The sequence below is a fragment of the Agelaius tricolor genome, unplaced genomic scaffold (assembly GCF_023055355.1).
Source record: "Agelaius tricolor isolate 1412-34295 unplaced genomic scaffold, bAgeTri1.0.p SCAF_14, whole genome shotgun sequence".
In the NCBI taxonomy this organism is placed as follows: Eukaryota; Metazoa; Chordata; class Aves; order Passeriformes; family Icteridae; genus Agelaius; species Agelaius tricolor.
Window position 1 is genome coordinate 11,062,094 of NW_027269274.1, and position 19,001 is coordinate 11,081,094.

Here is a 19,001-nt window from a genome sequence, read left to right on the forward strand (position 1 = left end):
CAACGAGATAGCTGAGATTGTGCCTAACTTTTGTGAAATAATTAGTCAAAATAGGATGAAAAATAAGTAGCCACAGCACCACACACTCTGCGTGAGCCAAAAGGTTAAGTGGCAGATTTAATTCTGGCAGATTTTAGGGGGGAATCAAGAAGAATTTTTAGGAGGAAATCAAGAATTAGAAGCAAGAGCAATGAAAATGATGGTGGTAATAAAAAATCCCAAAACTAACATGTAAAAAAGCAAAGAAAAATATTAACAGGGGGCAGGGGGAAATCCTTAATGGTAGCACCACCACTGTTCAGGGCTTGTTTCCACAACACACACTTGTCAATTTCCGAGACAAGGTCAAGCAGCAGTTGCCCAGTGTCCCCCCAGGAACAGTTCCCTGTTTCCAGCTCTCATCCCCCCTGCTCACTCAGTGATGCTCTGCCCGGCTCCTGGCACCATGACCAAGGGCAGAGCTGTCCCCTCCTGGATGCCCTCCGAGCCTGGCAGCGCCGTTAGCATCAAACCGCTTGCAAAGCACAAGGCAGGGGCAAAACGAGGTCATTGAGCAGCGAGGAGAGAAAGAGGGCTGGGAGCAGAGTTTGGAAGTGAAAATAAAGAGCTGGTGCCGGTGTGCCCCGCTGGACAACAGCCAATGCCCAGGGCCCCAGCCCTCCTTCCCACCACTCACCCCATCGTTTCTCCAGCACCCTACTCCTTCAGCCTCCAGATTTCCCTCCCCTCCTCCTTGCTTGCCCCACCCGTCCCTCCCAGCCTCGCCCCCCGCTCCCCTGAGCTCCCGGCCAGAGCCTTCCCCAGCCCCGCTCCCTCCGCCCCGGCTCCCGCAGCCTCCAACAGCCGGCCCCGCGGCACCCCGGGCCGCCTCACCCTGATGCCCTGCAGCACCCGGACTCGGTCCTGCTCGTCCAGCCCGAAGGACACCTTCCTGCGGCCCTGGCTGCTCTCGCAGCTGCCCATGCCGTCGGGGGTCGCCTTATCCTCGCCGCGCCCCTCTCCCGCACCGGCTGCCGGCAGCGCCTCTGCCCTGCCAGCGCCTGCCAATATACCCGCTCCCCATTGGCGGAATCCGCGGGGCGGCCAATAGCGCGGCGCGGTGCTGGCGGCCGAGCGCGGTGCACGCTGGGGGATGTAGTCTGTGCCAGGTGCGGGCGGCCCGCCCGGCACCGGGGAAGCGCAGGGCACAAACGCGGCTCCGGGATAGCGGAGAGTCGCGCTGCTGTCCCGGTGAGCCTGCCCTCCACACCGCCCTGGCAGTGAACGCGGCATCAAAACTGCCCCTACAACTTCCACTGCTACACGTCCAAGTCATGGGGTTTTCCCAAGTTGAGGGAGGATGAGCTCCCGTCAGACACAGCAGCTGCGCTGGGGGCAGAATTCACCTCCGCTCCCTCCAGCGACGCTGCTCCAGCCAGACGGTGCCGTCACCTGCCCCGACACACACGGGGGAATCCTGCACAGCTCAGGCCACGCCTGATACAGTCCCCGTTGCCAGGCATGGCTGATCCAACAGCCTAAACCGAAGGAATGAGATAATGCAACACACAGGCGGCCGAAGCAAGAAATAACAGCTTTGGAGAATCTTTCTCAAACAAGCTTTCTGCATTCCCAGAAATATGGGCCAGTTGGTATCAATTTGTTACTTATCTACTTGGCCCACTGCTGCTCAGCAGTGCATGGGAGCAGTTTTAACTGTTTAATGCTGATTCCTCACGGCAGTTAATGTGGCAACTAGAGCTTTGCCTCAGAGTGGGACTTGGGCCAGCATTAAGGGAGTATGTGGGACTCTGCATCCCCCAAATCCCCCCTGGATATTCAGATCTTTTCTAGAGCACATTCCTGGAAGCAGGGAATATTTTGGCTAATTTTGCAGCACCTTGTATGCTGGAGAGTCAGCCCATTGCTTGAGCTCTCAAGACAAGGGCAATGTGCACCATGAGCTGTCTGCACCAGCCAGGCAGAGCACAGGGGTGCCTGAAGCTCCCCCCCAGAGCACACTCACCTGCCTCCTGCTCATTTCTCATCTGCCACCTGCTCACTTCACTTGACAGTACCTGATTTTTGTGCTGAAAGAGCCCATGAACAGATATTCCTTACTCACCTCTTCTGTCCTCTCCAAGGGTTTCACAGGCTCACACCATTGCTCTTCCAGGCTGGCAAGTTCTCAACCATGTGATTACTCCTCCAGAAGTGTTTTCATAACTGTGATTACTCCTGTCATCCTTCCCCAGGCCTTTCCAGGTGCACACTCCCAGCCAGGTGGCAGACATCACCTGCAAAGATCCAGGAAGGACAGCTGGCAAAGGCAAACAAAACCACACCACACCTGTGCCCATGCCTTTCTGCAATTTTTTTTTAAATCTTCAAGTTATTTTTCCTCTCCAATATGTCTCATTTGAGAAATAAAGCATGACTATTTATGCCAAACTTAATTTTATTTATTTTACAAACAAAAATATACATTTATTCTATATTTTCTCTCTTTTTACCACCCCCACACATAACACATTTTGCTCAAGAACCACTTGAAGATGGCCCAAAGATTTATATACATAAATACATAACAGGAGGAAGGTCAGTCCATGACCTAGTGCAGAAGCTCCTCAGCAGCAGAACATGGGACAGAAATACTGGAGTCCTGCCAGCAAAGGACAGGATGGAGGTTGACAACCTGCACAGGTGATCCTTCAGCAATGAATTCAGATGGTAAAAAAGGCAAATTCATAACAGGCTTTTCACATCACCAAGGAGGGCAGGTAATTCCTTTCACTCAGGGTGCTGAAAATCAACAAATACTCCTTAGGATGGAAAACCAGTTGCTCCTTTAGTTCTCAACTGCTTTGAAATCTTCATCTCTCTTGACTGTCCAAGGCCCAGGGAGGCTTTGGTGGCTCCCCTACCCTTTCTAACCAACAGCAGCTCAGATCAGAGTTGTAAGCAGCATCAGGAGCAGCAGCACAGCAATTCAGGCAGCACATCATCCATCCCTTTTACAGCAAGCAGTCCAGCATGGCTCAGGCTGACTGACAGCAGTGACAGAGCAGCATGGAACACTTCTCTAACATGACAAGGGCTGACTTGGCCAGCTCCTCATCCAGCCCTTGCATGAAATGGAAATGTGACAGGCTGTGACCTACAAGAAACTACTCACCTCTAGCACATAGACAGATGGAAGCCTTTTTTCCCACAGAAGTAAATAAAATAAAAATAAAAAAGGGGGGTGAGGGATTGGGTGGTTGGGGCATTGTTTGTTTTCAAGGTGCCAGTGCTAGTTAGAGGCCTGCAGGGCAAAGTACCCAGGCAGACAGAGAAGCTGCATTGCTCATTAACAAAATAAGATAAGCAAAGGCCTGCATAGTTTTGGCAACTAATATGAACTTCATGTTCTTACCCACATTTTCTTTCCCTGTGGTGGGAACACCTAGTAGCAAACACCACCTTCTACCTACTAATGATCCAAACCAGCACCTCCACACTGCACCTTGCTAACTCTTTCCTCAGTATTCTTCAGGAACAGCAGTAAGTTGGGGCAAGAGATTCACACAGTCCCCAAATACTGCAAATTCCCTCTTTCTACCATCTCTAGTGGAAAGCTGCTTACAGCAGATCTCCACCTACCTGAAGGACTCAGGTAGGAGAGCACCCCCAAATCTAGAGGAATACACATCTTCACCCTTGGAAAGCACAGGATATCCCAGAAACCAGACTGATGCAGCCTTTATATGAACAGTTGCTGGAGTGGAACACCACATCTTGAAACTGTATGCCAGACAGCCCAGACAACAGGAGTCCCTCTTCCAGCACAGAAGAGGTTAATAAGAAGTTCCAGGAAGTCTTTAAAAGGACTGGTCCCCACATGCACATAAGCATTTTCAACATATTGAGCCATAAAACTTACACAGACCAGCAGCAGTCTGGGGACCTGAACTGCAATGTAAGGGAAGGCCACTGCCAGAAATAGACACCCACCTCCCACTGCAGCACACCAGCCAGCTTGATTCTAGCACACCTAAGGTCTTTGAGTTTCCAGTCACTAAATTCTGACAGCTCAGACTCATCATAGGCTTCTGCTCTGCCTCAAGCACCTGAATGTCTCTGGAGCCTTCATCTGCAGAGTCACCTTCCTCCTTCACAGCACTCTCCGAGCCCCTGCCAAAGCCATGAAGCAGGGTGCAGATGGAAAACACACCTACCTCAGAGGTTTTACTCTTGAAACTCAGCCCTGATTCAGTGCTGTCACTTAGATTTTCCTGTGAGCTCAAATGCACAGCACTACAGCCTCCAGAGACTGTTTCACAGCTCCTTCAGCTCAGCTAGACAGCAGCACTGTTTGTCCTTCTGTCTCACTATTGTTCAGTCACTTCACATCCATGCTCTGGGCTACCAGCCTTCCCCAAATGCTCTCTGGGCACAGAGAACAGTTCATTCCACTTCATATCTCTTTTTCCCCGTGCACTGAGAACATTCCTTTTAACCACTAGAAACTCCAACTCCCAATTTTCAACAGTGTTAGCTGAAACCAAGGGTGAGCCCCAGTGACCAGCTTCCCTCATCAGACACTATCACCACCTGTGCTGTTCCATTATGGCAAGATGCAGGCAGCCATGCTGCTTAACCCAGGAAGATCATCTTTGGTTTCAACCACCAAAATCTTTCTATATATGTACAATACAGCAGTCAAACCATCCCTAAACACCATTGCTCTAAGTGAGAAACAAGTGCTTTCAGTCACTGAAAAGGAAGAAGTGCCAGCCAGGGCCATCTTCTGGGTCATATTCACATCTGGAACGTGGAGGATCAGGAAAGTTCAGTGTTTAAAGGTTTATGAACAAAACCACTCTACATTGTTCTCATGTAGCAACAGAAAGTGTTCTTCCCAAAAGGGTTTGGGGTGCCAACTTAGTTCCACAATAGGTGTTGGAAATCCTAAGGACAAGAGGAAAGCCACAGCAGGTAGCCAAGGACAGATTTCCAGTGAACATCCTAAGAGCTGTGGTATCAGGAAGTTTGGAAGGAAAGAAATGAGGCCTCATGTGATTGAGGTGCCCTGCCTCAGGCATTGATGGATTTCCAGCGGTCACTGTCTATGCTGTTGATGCTGCCCACGTGGTATGGCATAGAGGCCACGTCATCCAGGTAGGCTGTGGTGTCAATCTGAGTGCTTGAGTAGAACCCAGCATCCATTCCTTCCTTCTTGGCAACAGCATAAGGGTGGGGTAGGTGCACATCCACATCCTCAGGTTCATCCACCTGACACTTGTAGGAGAAAAGGATCTTGGGTTCAGACCTGGAGTGATGGAAGATTTAAAATGCATGCTTTACCAATGTGGTATCACAGCTACCTATCCTTAACTGAAATTCATCAGTGTTAAGAAGTTGTGCATTCAGACCTCAAACACTCTTTAAATGAGCTTTTGGTCTAGAACTTTGTAGCAGAGTAACTGCCTCAAAGTAATGCTAAATTAAGGTTTGGATGAAGTCACTTAAGAGAAATACAAATCCTGACTATGTGGGAAAAGAGCTCTCATCTTTGAGGGCTTTGAATTACTGAGGGCAACAGTACCCAAACACTACTGAACTCCTCAACAGCCTGGCTGCTGACACAAAAATGAGTCAGAATAGGAGTACACTTCAAGTTCTACCTGTGCACATCATGAAAATGAAAAGACAAACACTGTGGATCAGCAGTTTTCATCTTAAGCTCCAGACAATGTTCCCTTCTAATTTCAAAGGGATGCAGAGGTATATTTTCATATTTTAAAAGCACTTTATCTTCTTATTTTGAAGCCTGCTGTTTCTCTCTAATGACCTACAAATACTAAAGCCTACACTAAATCACTCGTTTTCTCACCAAGGTGCAGTTCCTGCGAGTGGCCGCACGGCGGCGACCCCGGCCTGAGAATCGACCTTCCTCGGGCCCTTCACGAGCGAGTTCTGGGCCCACGGCAGAGTCCTCGGCCGAAGCGTTACTGAACTCCCTCATCCTTTCCACAAATTTACCCCAAAACCCACCCAGAAGCCGGTTTAAGCTCCCAGGACTCAATTCCTCATTAAGCATTCAGCTATCAACTTCAGCAGAAAAATTTTGTATACGATGCTGATGCTGAAGAAGTGATCCTCTGAATTGTGTGAGGAATCCAGCCATCAGCTGGATACAAAGGAGCCCTGCATAGAAGTGAGCAGCCACGGGTCACAGAAATTCTTCAAGGGCAGAAATTAAGACTGGTTCTCTGACTGGTGTTCTAGTTGCAGATGGAGAGAGCCTGAGTGCAAAACACTTAAATGACAATATATACCCCTCTAAACTGCTGTTCCTGGCTACTCACCCGAAGAAACCTTTCAGGAATGCCACATAGATGAGAGGTGCAAAGAAGCTGAAGTAAAGGAACGTGGTAGCATCAACACAGCTGTCAAGAACAAAAGGCACATGAAGGGATTTAGCATTCAAGCACAATACAGCTGGATAACACCACTCACATCCTCCCAAATGATCCAATTTCCCTCCAAAGTGTCCAGAGATCAAGAAAAATCATGCTAAAGAAACTTAAACTGGTGCAAAGTTACAGCCATTGTCATCAACATGTGTCACTGCTTCTAGACACTCAGAGGAATCATGCCAAAACCCAAGGTCTGACCAAGAGCACAGTCTCAGTACTCCCAATTTTGACTCATAGATGTGACACTGATCCCTGCAGAATGAGACTCCAGGTATAAGGGTGTCTCCACATTTCTAACAAACAGCCAATTTCCTCTCTTATTACCTATTAATGGCCAGACATCAGTGGCTTCACACTATTACTCTCACTCACCACATCAAGACAACTGCAGCACACACAGCTCCACAACCTCTCCACTGGGGAGTTTCCTGATTACTTTGAGGTCTTTTGGCACAAACCAGAACCAACAGGTTTATTCCTTCTTAGGAACACAGCATAAGTTTGTTTTCTTGGGAGAGGCAGTGTAAAAGGACACTCAAATACAACACAAGACCCAGGGCTGCAGACCCTCTCCCCCAGTGTACATACCACAGTCCTTCTATGATATCCACACAGAGGAGGGCACTGCCCAGGCCCTGCACCAGGTTCAGCAGTGCCAGAATGCCAGCATAGATATAAAAACTCTTCCTGGCTGTGGGAAAGACATGGATACACATGAAACTCAACCTCAAACACCAGACCCATGGAAATCTGTTTGATGGAGATGCCAAATCCAACAGAAGCTTCTCACGACCTTTTCTCTAAGAATCAAGACTGCATTTTCCTGTCCCATGCTGGCAGGATTGATGGTGGTAAAATGGCCTAAACCATACCGTCCTGCATGTGTATATGCACACACAAGATGGGTTTTGAAAGCAAGGTTACAGCAACACATGCAAAGATTTAATTTGCAAGCATCTGGAACCAGTGCCAGCCACATAACTGACTGCAAGAAAAACAAAACCAACCCAGCTGAACCAGAAGCTGTTCCCTTCCAATGTACAGCACTAATAAAACTGCTCAGGAGACCTCAACAGGAGCAGCAGGGTATGCTGGACACCAGGCAGATCAGGCCCAGGACCTGTGCCTGTGACATGTGACATCCATATCCCCTCCCTCAGGATACCCTCACAGCAATGTCAACACTAGTTAGGGAAGAGCTTAATAACAATAATAAGCTTAATAAGAGCTTATAAACACCTTAATAACAGCTTCACTTTATTCAAGAGCTGCAGATATTCTGCAACAACAGCAAAAACCAAACAAACAGAAGCATTTACTTACAAAAGTAAAAGCCAGATAAAAATTGCTGAGCATCTCCCACTTAGCCCTCCCTTCCCAGGGGATGACTAGCACGCACATTTTAACATCATGTGTGCATTTCAAAGGAAGCTGTTATTAAGAAGCCATTTCTTAGGGCTCTCAGAAGATTATATATTAGATCTGTATCATTAACTGAGCAGTAGGTCTTGTTTTCTTAATGTAATTGTTTAGCTACTAATGTAGCAGTATAACTGCTCTTACTCTGCTCTTTAAAAGACACAACATACTAATTTTTCTAGGGATAAGTTATCAGTCCTTTGCCACGTTATCTAAACTCTGAGATGTGGAATGCACCTGCAGCACAAACACACACAGGAACCTTTTACTCCCATCTATGCCTTATCCTGATGCTGTATCCATCTATACTATGGAAAACACTACAGTTACCTACAGGGCAAAGAAATCCGGTCTTTCAGAGGAGTTTTTGGAAGAATCACCACCAAGGAATAGACCTGTTGAGACAAAGAACCAACAGTTCCATGGCTGCTTGGCAACTCAATCTTTGCAGGGATGGTGTGTGGTATTATGCACTCCCTACATGTCTCAGGGCAGAGGCACAAACCCTTAACATTAACACAGTACAGATGTGAAGGTCCCAAACTCCCCCCCATCAGCGCAAAACAGCTGAGAAACACCGGAGGGAGCTCATCTGAGCTCAGCTGGAATACAGCTGGAATACAGCTTACAGCACTCCCACCGCACCTTTATTGCTTCAGCTTCCCCACCACATGAGAAGCATCACTATTGTGCTGCAGGAGGGGGATTAGGGCATTATTGTACTCAGATCATCCTCCTTGCTCCATTTAGAAAATACAAAGAAGCTATCAGAGTGCATAACACATTCCCAGTACTTACCAGGAAGAAGAAACAGGAGCTGGCAAGCCAAAAGTGTCTCCCACCATGGCCATAGATATTGAAGTCTTCTGCTGAGAGGTGGGCATCAGGGTACAGAATTTCCAGGGTGCCCTAGGAGAGAAGTGGCATCAACAAGATTCTGTTACAAGCAGTATCCTCACTTAAATGCATATTTGGATAAGGGACACTAACACTATGCTTAAAGAAGTTCAGAAAGCAGCTGGCCTGCCCTCCACCCCTGACCTAACCAAGCCCTGCCCTGCTTAGACCAAGTTACACTCACACAGAAGAGTAAAGAGGAAGAAACTGAAGAGGAAGAGGAAGAAACTGAAGACAAGAGTGACAGGAATCTACATCAGAAGGCAACTGGCACCAGTGACATTACAGAAGAGAGACTGAGGTGGACAGGGGGTGCAAGCACATTTCTGTCTAAAATGGACCAAGAGCTTAATTTCCATCTTTAAAGTAGACCTTTCTGCTGAAACATCCAGAATATAATTAGCTTGGGAAAGGACACTGTCTTGTTTAGGAGCTACTCATACAGACAGTGGAGAGCAAAGTGCTTGTAAGCACTACTGAACCCAGATATAGCTTCAACACTTGATATTTTATGAGGCTCCTCCAGCTTTATCATGTGGTAATGATCAGCTCACTGCCTCTGCAGCCAAGAGCCTGGTCCCAGAACAAAGCTCTGTGTGTTATTCTGGCACTGCCCTGAGTATAGAGACACGGGCTGACCACTGACATGCTGAGGAGGAAAACGAACCCAGACACAGATTGCATTGTTCAGGGACATGAAGACATGCCTAATAAACTAAGCCAGCTGCTCATCTGAAGAGAAGCAGGAGCTCTCAGCTCTCAAAGACTCAGCAGACAATGGCACTGCACTGCCCTTGCTTGGCGAGCACATGGTTTTCATGGACCTTGAGGCCAGATCCAGAACCTGTGGCTCAGGTGTGGAAAACCTCACTCTTGTTCTCAGATTCACTAAACAATGCAATCCATCCAAGCCTCATTTCTTCACCTTACCTGAGCTATTTATGCAGTAAAGAAGACAAGCAGATACTGTCTGCTTATACACTGCCACAAGCATTCAGTATTCCTCCAAAACCTCATCTAAAGAGCAAAGCTGCCACTTTCAGATAGGAGTCACACACTTAACTGCTTAACTTCAAGCAAAGTTCCTTCTTTTGCAAATTCTTCTGCTTCAGTGTACTCACCTGGGTGACAGAATATGCCAGAGACAGCACAGTGGTGATTGCCAGCACACGTTTCACGCTCGACTTGCTCTCCAGGTGACCTGTAATTATGGGGAATGGAAGTGACTCAGGATGTAACCCCAGCACTGGTTAAAAACAGTTCCTTTCAGAAGCAATAAAGGAAAACACTTTTATTTCCAGAGGCCTTCAAGGGAAGGTTAAAGCTCACTAAACCCTGTTTGGAGAGTTGAGCCTTTCACAGGCAAAAATTTTATTTACATAACAACAAAATTTAACTTGCTTTCCTCCTGTCCACACTAAGAGAAAACAACTAAGTCCTTCACCTGGGTTTACAGGAAAGGAAAAAAAAAGGAATTACTCCAGCATCAAGTACACTGAAATGTTATAAAGCTGCTTCTCAGAGAGAAGAATTGATGGGAGGCTGGAGTAGAGAAATCTGTACTGGAATATACTGAAGTAGGCAATTTCCAGAAACTCCTTCCAATCTAAATTATTCTATGAGCCCTCAAAAGATGAAAAATGCACTGCTCACATGTCCCACTGACATGTGCAACAGTGACATCCACCCTCTCCTCTACCTCTGACCCACAGGGAGAGGCATTTTCACTTGCATAACTGAAAAACTGAAGATAAAGCATTTGAATGCAACCAGGATGGATTGAACCAATTAAGGATGGGATGAAGGGGATAGAAGGGCCCCCAACAGGACTATCTTAAATAAAATGAGCTTGAAGCAAAGATCAGATTGTTAATCTCAGCATAAAAATCTTACCTAAGCTGTATACTCCATCATATGAGTACAGGACAAACCAAGCACATATAAACCCTTAAATCACACAAACCATAAATCTGTAAGTATAATGAGGCCTTCAGTCACTTCTAACTAAATCTCCACAATTTGCACTTTGCATTTATTCTACAGCCTCTTTACTTTATAGAATCAGCATCACCACAAACTTACAAATGTAACCTCTGTGGAAGGAAAGGCAACAGGAAACAATCAAAGCACTCCTGACACATACCAAAGGCAAGGCCTAGAATCACCACACTCAGTTCAATCGCCAGAAGGAAGAACCTTGTGATCTCCCACAGGATCTGAGAGATAACAGAGACCAGATAAACATGATTAGATGGAACCAGGAACCAGTTTGAAGTTAATAAAGCAAAACTCCATGGAACAGCAGCCTCTGAATGGCTGGTCATATCCACAAACCCTTCTCATGCTTTTTAGGGATACTGATCACATGCTTGTTCCAAGCCCTGTTCATGCCTGTGGAACAGAACAGTTGTGTGGGAATGAGCAAATAGCAGCTCTACAGAGAGGAAGTGGCCATGGTTTGCCTCAGTTGAGGATTTGTCACTTGTTTCAGATGAGTTCTTGCTGCTGTGCTCCCAAAGAGCACAAGCCCATGATGACCTCCAGAGTAAAATATTAAACAAGGCCAGTTCTTAAAGCAGTAGATCTGCCTGAACAAACCCTGTATTCTGCCCTCTTCCAAAGCTACTGGTCCTTACATCTAAAGCATATTCAAGTAAAAAGCACCCCCCATTCCAGCCTGTCATTTGCAGTCTCATGTTTTATTTGGTGAAACATGACCAATAAAAAGCAGGTGAGGCAATTTTTCAGGGAGTCATGCAATAAATCAGTGCCAAACCTGGAACAAGCACCCAGATTCTGGCTTGTTAACCCTTTACCTCTGAACTGAATGGTACTCTCTTGAAGATATGTAATATTTTAAGAAGCACTGCATAAGACACTTCTAATCCCAGCAAACACACAGGGTGTGTGTGCATATATATAAGAGAACACTAAAGAAACATAATAGACAGAATAGGGCACGTTTACAGAAAAAACTGTCAGAGTATGTCTTGCTACATGATTTCCCAGTTGTTGCACTTAGCAGCAACACCATAGCTGAAGAAAAACACCTTTCCACCTCTTATTCATCATTCAAGTTCTGGGCCTACATCTGCTGGACAGAGGTGAATGAAAAATGCTACAAACATCCAGCCACTTGCAACAGCAGCTCAGCACAATGCTTTGACAGTAACATTAAAGGGAAAAACAAGGAAACCACACCGATCCCAGAGAATAAAGCCCAAAGACCTGTACTCTGTAGGTGACTCCTCTTTCTCTAACAGCTCAAGAACTGCAGAGCTTTTTGTTTTAAGTAATATTTTGCTACAAGTCAAATTAATGCAAAGGAACAGCACATACAAAGATATTTCCTGGTTCCTAAACGTTCACCCTGTGCTCAGAGTGGTTGCAAGGACGTTCAGGTGTCAGTTTCAAAGGGGAAGTTGGTTTTATTTGCATTCAATACAAAAACTTCAACATTTTCAAAGAGCCACTGGAATACTGCAAGAGTAACAAAGGCCAGGTCTTGCCTATCCATTGAAGGTATCTGAATGTTCACCTCCTGCAAAAGAGACTCATTTAATCCCTGTAACAGGAAACTTTTGCTGCCACTATTTGTGTGTCTATTTTAGGAAATCCATTGTTTTACCATCCTGGATGTTGTGATGATTTAGATCCAGCTATCAAAACAGAATTCCACAGTGCACATACCTAAGAGTACTGCAAAAAAAGCACATTCTTCTTGTACACACATAAGAGGGAAGCCAGAGCAGATTGCTGTGATCAGAAGTTTACAAAGCACAGCCTCTAATGTCAGTGTTGCACCTACCTTGTCAGCAACCATGGCAGCATCAGAGGCACTCACAGTCATGGAGACAACAGCTCGGGCAATGCCAACTAAAGCCACCACAAATACCTGCAAAAAAAGAGCATAAGTGAGCTCATGTCAAAAGGCACATATGCAGTAGTGATCAGAAACCCTTTTGGAACACCACTTTCAGGTCAGCTTTCCAGGCTGATAATGTGTACTAAGAATTTCCTGTGGCAGACTACAGTTAATTTCCTGAAAAAGATTCCTAAGACCCATTAGACAGGAGCAGTGCCTTGGAATTTAGGAAGGAACAATTGTCTCAGCTGTCAAATTAAGCTCTGAAGAGCTCTTCACCTAATCTTTACAACAGTATCTTTAGAGTCTTCCCTTCATTCCACTGGGGCAGGGGAGGAGAAAAAGAAACAGACAGAAAAAACATTACAAAACCTCTGAATTACAAAACCAAATGGTTGGTATGTCTGACTAAACCAATCATATCAGATAACAGAAAGCACTCAATACCAACTACCACACTACACAATTGTGGCAAAACTAAACCTGCAGCTCTCTCACTCGGTACTGACAATGCTCAGGAATGCAGAGGAAAAGTCACCTGCAGCCACCAGCTTTAAACATCTCACCCTGCTGCAGAGTGCAACATAGAGATCCCCAACTCACTTCACACACCATTGAAGCATGACAGCTCAGTGAGGCTCAGCCATCCTGTGCATTTAAGAGCTCAGCTGGATGTATCTACACTCCACTGCAGATTTACACTCTAAGAAAGTAGAGTTTTCCAGATAAAATTCTCTAAATGTCACTCTGATCCCAATGGTGAAGGCATCAGAGAGCCAAAGCTATCAGAGAACCAAGAGTCCAAGCTGATTCTAAGGTGGTTGCAGAATGGAAACGACCAATAAGTGACCCACAGATGAGTTTCTCTCTTTTAGAGGAAGAAGGGACAGCAATGGCAACAGAGAATACAGCAATCCTTCCTGGGGTGGAAAACTCCATGACAAAACACTGACAAAAAAGATGGGTCCCTGCATATAATGGTGTTCTAGAGCTGCAACAGCTCACTGGAGAGGAACACACATCTTTTTGTTTCCTCTCTAAGCAGGTAGAGACTCTTCCACATTAATCACCAATTCCACAGAAAGCATTCCTCCAGAACATGACAAACAGCCAACCTAAAGGAAGACCTCACAGAACACACTTCCAGCCTCATTTCCCAATAACATACTCAAGAAATGAGTATGAAACTGAGTTAAAGCATTTTCCCCTAAGACTGTGTGCTGGATATAGCTGGGATAGAGGAAATTTCCTTCACAGCAGCTGGTATGAGGCTGTGTTTAGGATTTTTATGCTGAAAACTGTGTTGATAACACAAATGTTTTCATTACTGCTGCACTCCACTTACACAGAATGTAAGACATTTTTTGCCTCTCATCCCACTCCAGCAATGAGTTGGCTGGAGGTGTGCAAGCTAAGTGGGGACAGCTGACCCCAGCTGGCCCAAGGAATATCCCATATGGCATCATGCTCAGCACATAAAGACAGGAAGAAGGAGGAAGGAAAAGACTTTCAGAGTAATGGTGTTTGTCTTCCCCAGTAACCATTACATGTGATGGAACCCTGCTTTCCTGGAAACAGCAAAACACCTGCCTGCCCATGGAAAGTGGTAAGTGAATGCCTTGCTTTGCTTTCTCTGTGTGTACAGCTTTTGCTTTGGCTTATTAAACTGTCTTTATCTCAACCCACAAGTTTTCTCACTTTTATTCTTCTGATTCTCTCCCCTGCTCCAGTGAGGTGGAGTGAGAGAGCAGCTGTGTATTTATTATTCTCCTTTCACTACCTCAATGGAAAGCTGGGTTTGTGTCCCATGCTACTTACTGCAAGGAGCAAAGAAGGCATAAGATACCACATTCCAAGACATCAAAGCAAGAAAAGAAGAAAAAAGGAAAAGGAAGACATGAAGTCATCACAGGAGAACAAAATCCAGCAGATTTGGCCCCAGAACCTATTAAAAGCTGAATTCAATCAGTGAAAAAATGTCTACTTCTTGTAGTACACCTTCAACTAACAGATTGAAAGCAGGGAAAGCAGATTTTAACCCTGCAAGAGCTGGTCTAGGCTCTCTCCACTAGTTCAGTGATATTGTTCATGAGTGATAATAAAAATAACTCTCATCAGTTCAAAGGCAAAGAGTGGTACTCACTAGTATGTAGAATGTAGTGAAGATTGGGCTGGAAGTGACCCGGATTTTGGCCCTGGCAGAGGGCAGCTTCCAGAGAAGAAACATAAAGAAAAGCACATTGGGAACCAGGAGCAGAAGATCCCAGTAGCGGACTCTGCAAAAAGTAAATAAAACAGGTTTTATCCCTGATCTTCAGCCTCTAGAAAGGAAAGCACCAGCCCTGATCCCTTCTCAAGCAAACTGAGGAACAAACAAAGCTCTTTCCCTTGGTCCAGGGTCAGACCATTTCCTCCAACTCACCTGGACTTCCCAATGTCTTCATAGAGCAGCAGCAGGCACTTGTGCGGCACCGTGATGTTGGTGTCGTTGATGGCGTGCGTTGTCATTGGGGAGAGAGTTGTCACGTTATCCAGCGCTGTCACCAGCGCAGTCGAATGTGTGATGTTGTCAGACACAGAGAATGTCATCACAGACATCATGGACTGGAACATCCTGTCCTCCTTCTGGTCCAGATCAAACAGAGCAAGACAACCACAGCAGAGGAAAAAAAGCAATATTAAATCAGTTGTGAGTCACAGCTAAAAAAACACATCCTTGACATTAAGCCCCTGCACAACTGCTTCCTGCTTGGCACAGCCAATTATCATCATGTCAAAGACTGTATTACACAATGAAATGCCACCTGCCCTAAGTCTGCACACAGCCATTAGGGTGGTCAGCACAAAACCACACTTTGATATCAGAGTAACAAGCACCTTCAAATGGTGCTGTGTGGATTAAATTTTGTCATTCTTGGAGCTTCAGCAGATTCCTAGAAGAAATCAAGGCTCAACAGCAATATATGACATCATCAGGTAGAGACAAAAGCCCTACTTTACCAGGACATTTATTCTTGGTCCCAAGATCAAGAAGTGATAGTCAATAATTTAATTTCATACTGCAAAGAAAAAATGAAAGTCCCTCCTAAAACCCCATTGCTGTTACCAACTCTGAAGTCTGAGAGCAGGGAAAGCCTCACATACGCCCACCTAAAGGAACTGTACAGTCTTTACCTTTCAAACCCAACCCTGGCAAAAACCAACATGCAGCATTCTTTTTCTAACCCTCTGCAAGACACCAGAACAATTCTATTTTTGAGCAACTCTCTGCCCACCCTAAAGTAGAACCCTGACTGTTAAGCTCAGTAGCTACAAGCTGAATACAAACACAGGGTCCAATAACCCCTCCTAACAATCCCCAAAAGAGAGATCACAGACAACCCATAGATGCAGAAATGATAAATCTGACAGCCAACATCTTAAAGATGCACATTGCCAGGGACAGCACTCAAGCAGTCTGTGTGTTATAGCTAATCCAGGATTTATTAAAAAAAAAAAAAATCTCCCTGTTTGACTCCAGCCCTGACTTGTGTGGTGAAAACTGACAGCCCCCATGACAGGGCTCAGAAGGTATTTTTCCTTAGAGGTTCTGAGTGAGTCACAAGCTGGAAAGCAACAGCACAGCCCTGTGTCATCTGCTGAGCTTTCAGAGTTCAGTAGCACCTTCTTCAGAGACTTGCTTGAGACTGTCAGTCATAGGCTCTTTCTTCAGAGGCTAACAGTCTTCCCAGGTTCTCTAAGGGGCAAGGGAATCATCCCATCCTCAGCCAACAAAACTTCCCTTTGATTCACCCCTGCTGACAGATACTCCCTGAGCTGGGATTTTCTTTTGTGACTGCTGTATGCAGTGCTGCACGAGAGGCACCACAGTAAATAAACACACAGATCTGGAAGGAGCAGCTTTGCACCAAGATGGCAAAGTCTGGGCCAAAAAATTCTACTTCTAAGTAAAGGTTCCAGCAAACGACCTTCACATTCCAAACTCATCTCTGGAAATGTCCTCTCTTCCCTCCAGCTACTCATTTCTCTGAACTGCCAAGAGAAGAATTTTCTCTGAACAATTTTGCTCCATTCTCTTCCTCTAACACCACTACATGTCACTAGAGCTGAGGTCAAGAACAGTCACATTTGCCAGCACAGAAAAATTTCTACATGATTTTTTAAAAAGCTGGGGAAAAGTAAAGAAGAACCTCCCAGACCATGGGCAGAATAACATAATCAACTGTGAACCATCACAACCTCCTAGTAGCTCTTCTGGGACAAAGAATTCCATCTGCCTGTCACACTGAAAAGAGCTCAAGTATAAAGCTGTGAGAGATTTACATTAGCAAAACAACTTCTCATGAAAAGAGCAAGCAGGCTGCATTATTTTTTGCCAGAAGCCACCACTATCACAGAACAGCAGCTGCTGATAAGGAGAGGAGTTGGCCACAAGTAACAGAAGTCCAGTCACGAGGTTTCAAAGGGCAAAGCAGAATCAAGCTCACCTCTCAGCCAGGCTGCTCACTACAGCCTAGTACTTGTATTCTTCCTCCCCACATAAAGTGTACTCAAAGCAGAGCAACAGAACAGCCAATGTGATAAGGGAGTGCAGCCAAGGCCACCAGACAGACAGCACTCTGGTCATGCTTTTCTAATAGCTAAGGCCTACAACACAGATGTGGAGAACTGGCCCACTCCTGTCCAAATCAACAGCAAAAATCCCACAGCAACAGGACCAGGAATTGAGGGAAAGGATCCAACTAGGGATCAGCAATGCTGCTTCTTTCAGCACACTGTCCTTGCCCTGTCTAGTCCTAAATAAGTCCTGTCAGCTGAGCATATCCAAGAGTTCACTCACCACACCCTGCCTCCATGGGACTGCCTGCTTCAGCCAGCCCAGCCCATGGGGGGTAAAATCACCCCAGAGCCACGTGGAAAGAAACCAGTGCTGCTGTCACGGTCTCCCCTTTTCATCCAGCAGGCAACTCTGTACCAGAACACAAAATAACATGTTTTTCTACATTCCAGATGAAGTCAGGCTGATTTGGTGAAGGCCAATTCCTCAGTCCAGGCCTGGACAAGCTGCATTCAGACTAAGAACATGGGCATGATTCCTGGGCTGCAGTGACAGAGCACTAGGAAGGGCTCTGCTTCACCTTCAGGGAAATGTTATCTCACCAATGCTTATTGGTCCTTGAATCATGGCACTGTAACAATATCAGAGCTCAGTGAAATTCAGACATCACATCACTGGCAATTGTCTGTTCCTCCCAAGCCCACCTTCAGAAAGGTGAATTACAAACTGCACAAGTTGCACCTGTAATAAAAAATCGGAACTTTTCTGTCTTTCTGCAAGCAGCATCAGAAAGTCTCTTACGTAGAGCTCATGATAGGTTTAAGACTGCTTCTTATATTACTGTATTTGTGCAATAAAAACTGCACTGACCAGATCCCTGCTCAAATAATATAACTGTTACTTCAGTAACTTAAACGCTTAAAAATACCCCAGAACACTACAAGTTAAAAAAACCCAAACAAGCAAACAAACAAAAACCAAACAACCAACCCCACAAAAAAAAAAAGCCTTTTTTTTTGGTTCACTCTCTTCCTTTTTAAGAAATCACTTCAACCCTCCCTTTTGGCCACAACAGTTGCATTTTTCATTTCACTCTGAGAATTTAAGACAGGGATTTTCTCCTCAGTAATTGAGGCACTCCCTTACAGTTTCTCTCTCACATCTCGTTCTGAACTAAGCTTAAAAAGAAAGGAACTGCAACGAGGAAAAAAAGAAAAATACCGAAAGCAGAAGTACAAACAGTAAGCCCAAACCCTCACAGATGGAGAACCATGGCCCAGAGGTTGACCCAGAGGTAGATTACAGAAATGCATATCCCGGGGTTTTTTCTGTTTTGGTTTTGATTCCTGTGGAAGGCGGGGGCACAACACGCAAGGAAAGTAGCAGAGCGCGGTCACTCGGTTCCAGCTGGCGAGGAGGCGCCGCCGGTCTCACAGGCACAGCCGAGCCCCGCTGCAGTTCCAGCCCAGCCTTCAGCTGCCCAGGGCTACCCCGGAGGCTCCGGCCATGGGGCTCTAGGAGGCCCTCGGAGGCCCGCGGCCCCGCCGCCCCGCTCTGAGGCGCCGCAGTGTCGCTCCCTCCCTCCTTCCCCACTGCCCCCCTCCGCCCGCACCCACCGGGCCCCGTTCTTACCCAGCCCCGCTCCCGCCGCCGCCGCTCAGTCCCGGGGTCCCGGCCCCGCCATCCCACCCCCGGCCCTGCCGCTCCCCTCAGCCGGGGAGCGTCGCTGAAGAGAGGCCGGAGCGCAGCGCCGCGCACCCAGGCGGAGACGGGGCCGCCAGAGCCGGGGCTTGTCGGCCGAGCCCAGGGGCGCTATTGAGAG

At 46.3% G+C, this 19,001-nt stretch overlaps 2 protein-coding genes across 5 annotated transcripts in view; both read right to left on the bottom strand.

Annotated features, from left to right (window-relative positions):
• Window positions 1–1,078, bottom strand: part of CHCHD6 (coiled-coil-helix-coiled-coil-helix domain containing 6) — a 108,992-nt gene extending 107,914 nt beyond the window's left edge. The window contains 2 exon segments of the mRNA XM_071439655.1: window positions 874–981; window positions 983–1,078. Of these exon segments, the coding sequence (XP_071295756.1) occupies window positions 874–981; window positions 983–1,063 (189 nt within the window). The 5' untranslated portion in view covers window positions 1,064–1,078.
• Window positions 1,079–2,419: 1,341 nt separating this feature from the next.
• TPRA1 (transmembrane protein adipocyte associated 1) lies at window positions 2,420–19,001 on the bottom strand. 4 transcript variants are annotated; one of them, XM_071439652.1, is made up of 12 exons: window positions 18,812–19,001; window positions 17,462–17,590; window positions 15,044–15,246; window positions 14,765–14,897; window positions 12,565–12,651; window positions 10,900–10,972; window positions 9,878–9,957; window positions 8,658–8,768; window positions 8,194–8,254; window positions 7,029–7,131; window positions 6,330–6,410; window positions 2,420–5,290 (listed from the first exon to the last, which is right to left on the bottom strand). In XM_071439652.1, exons 3-12 carry the CDS (start codon window positions 15,232–15,234, stop codon window positions 5,056–5,058), a joined length of 1,155 nt encoding a protein of 384 aa, XP_071295753.1. In that variant the 5' UTR covers window positions 15,235–15,246; window positions 17,462–17,590; window positions 18,812–19,001; the 3' UTR covers window positions 2,420–5,055. The 4 variants fall into 4 exon arrangements, with proteins under 4 accessions (XP_071295753.1, XP_071295754.1, XP_071295751.1 ...); XM_071439653.1 differs by lacking the exon at window positions 18,812–19,001 and adding an exon at window positions 17,782–18,373 and having other exon boundaries at window positions 2,420–2,781; XM_071439650.1 differs by lacking the exon at window positions 18,812–19,001 and adding an exon at window positions 17,782–18,373.

What these genes read in the sequence shown, in the direction of transcription:
- TPRA1 (XM_071439651.1), bottom strand. Translation starts at nt 15,234, where the DNA reads ATGTTCCAGTCCATGATGTCTGTGATGACATTCTCTGTGTCTGACAAC. An exon ending in GATATCATAGAAGGACTGTG is followed by an intron (nt 6,411 to 7,028) that starts GTATGTACACTG and finishes TGTTCTTGACAG; the next exon opens with CTGTGTTGATGCTACCACGT. An exon ending in TTCCTGAAAGGTTTCTTCGG is followed by an intron (nt 5,291 to 6,329) that starts GTGAGTAGCCAG and finishes CCATCACTCCAG; the next exon opens with GTCTGAACCCAAGATCCTTT.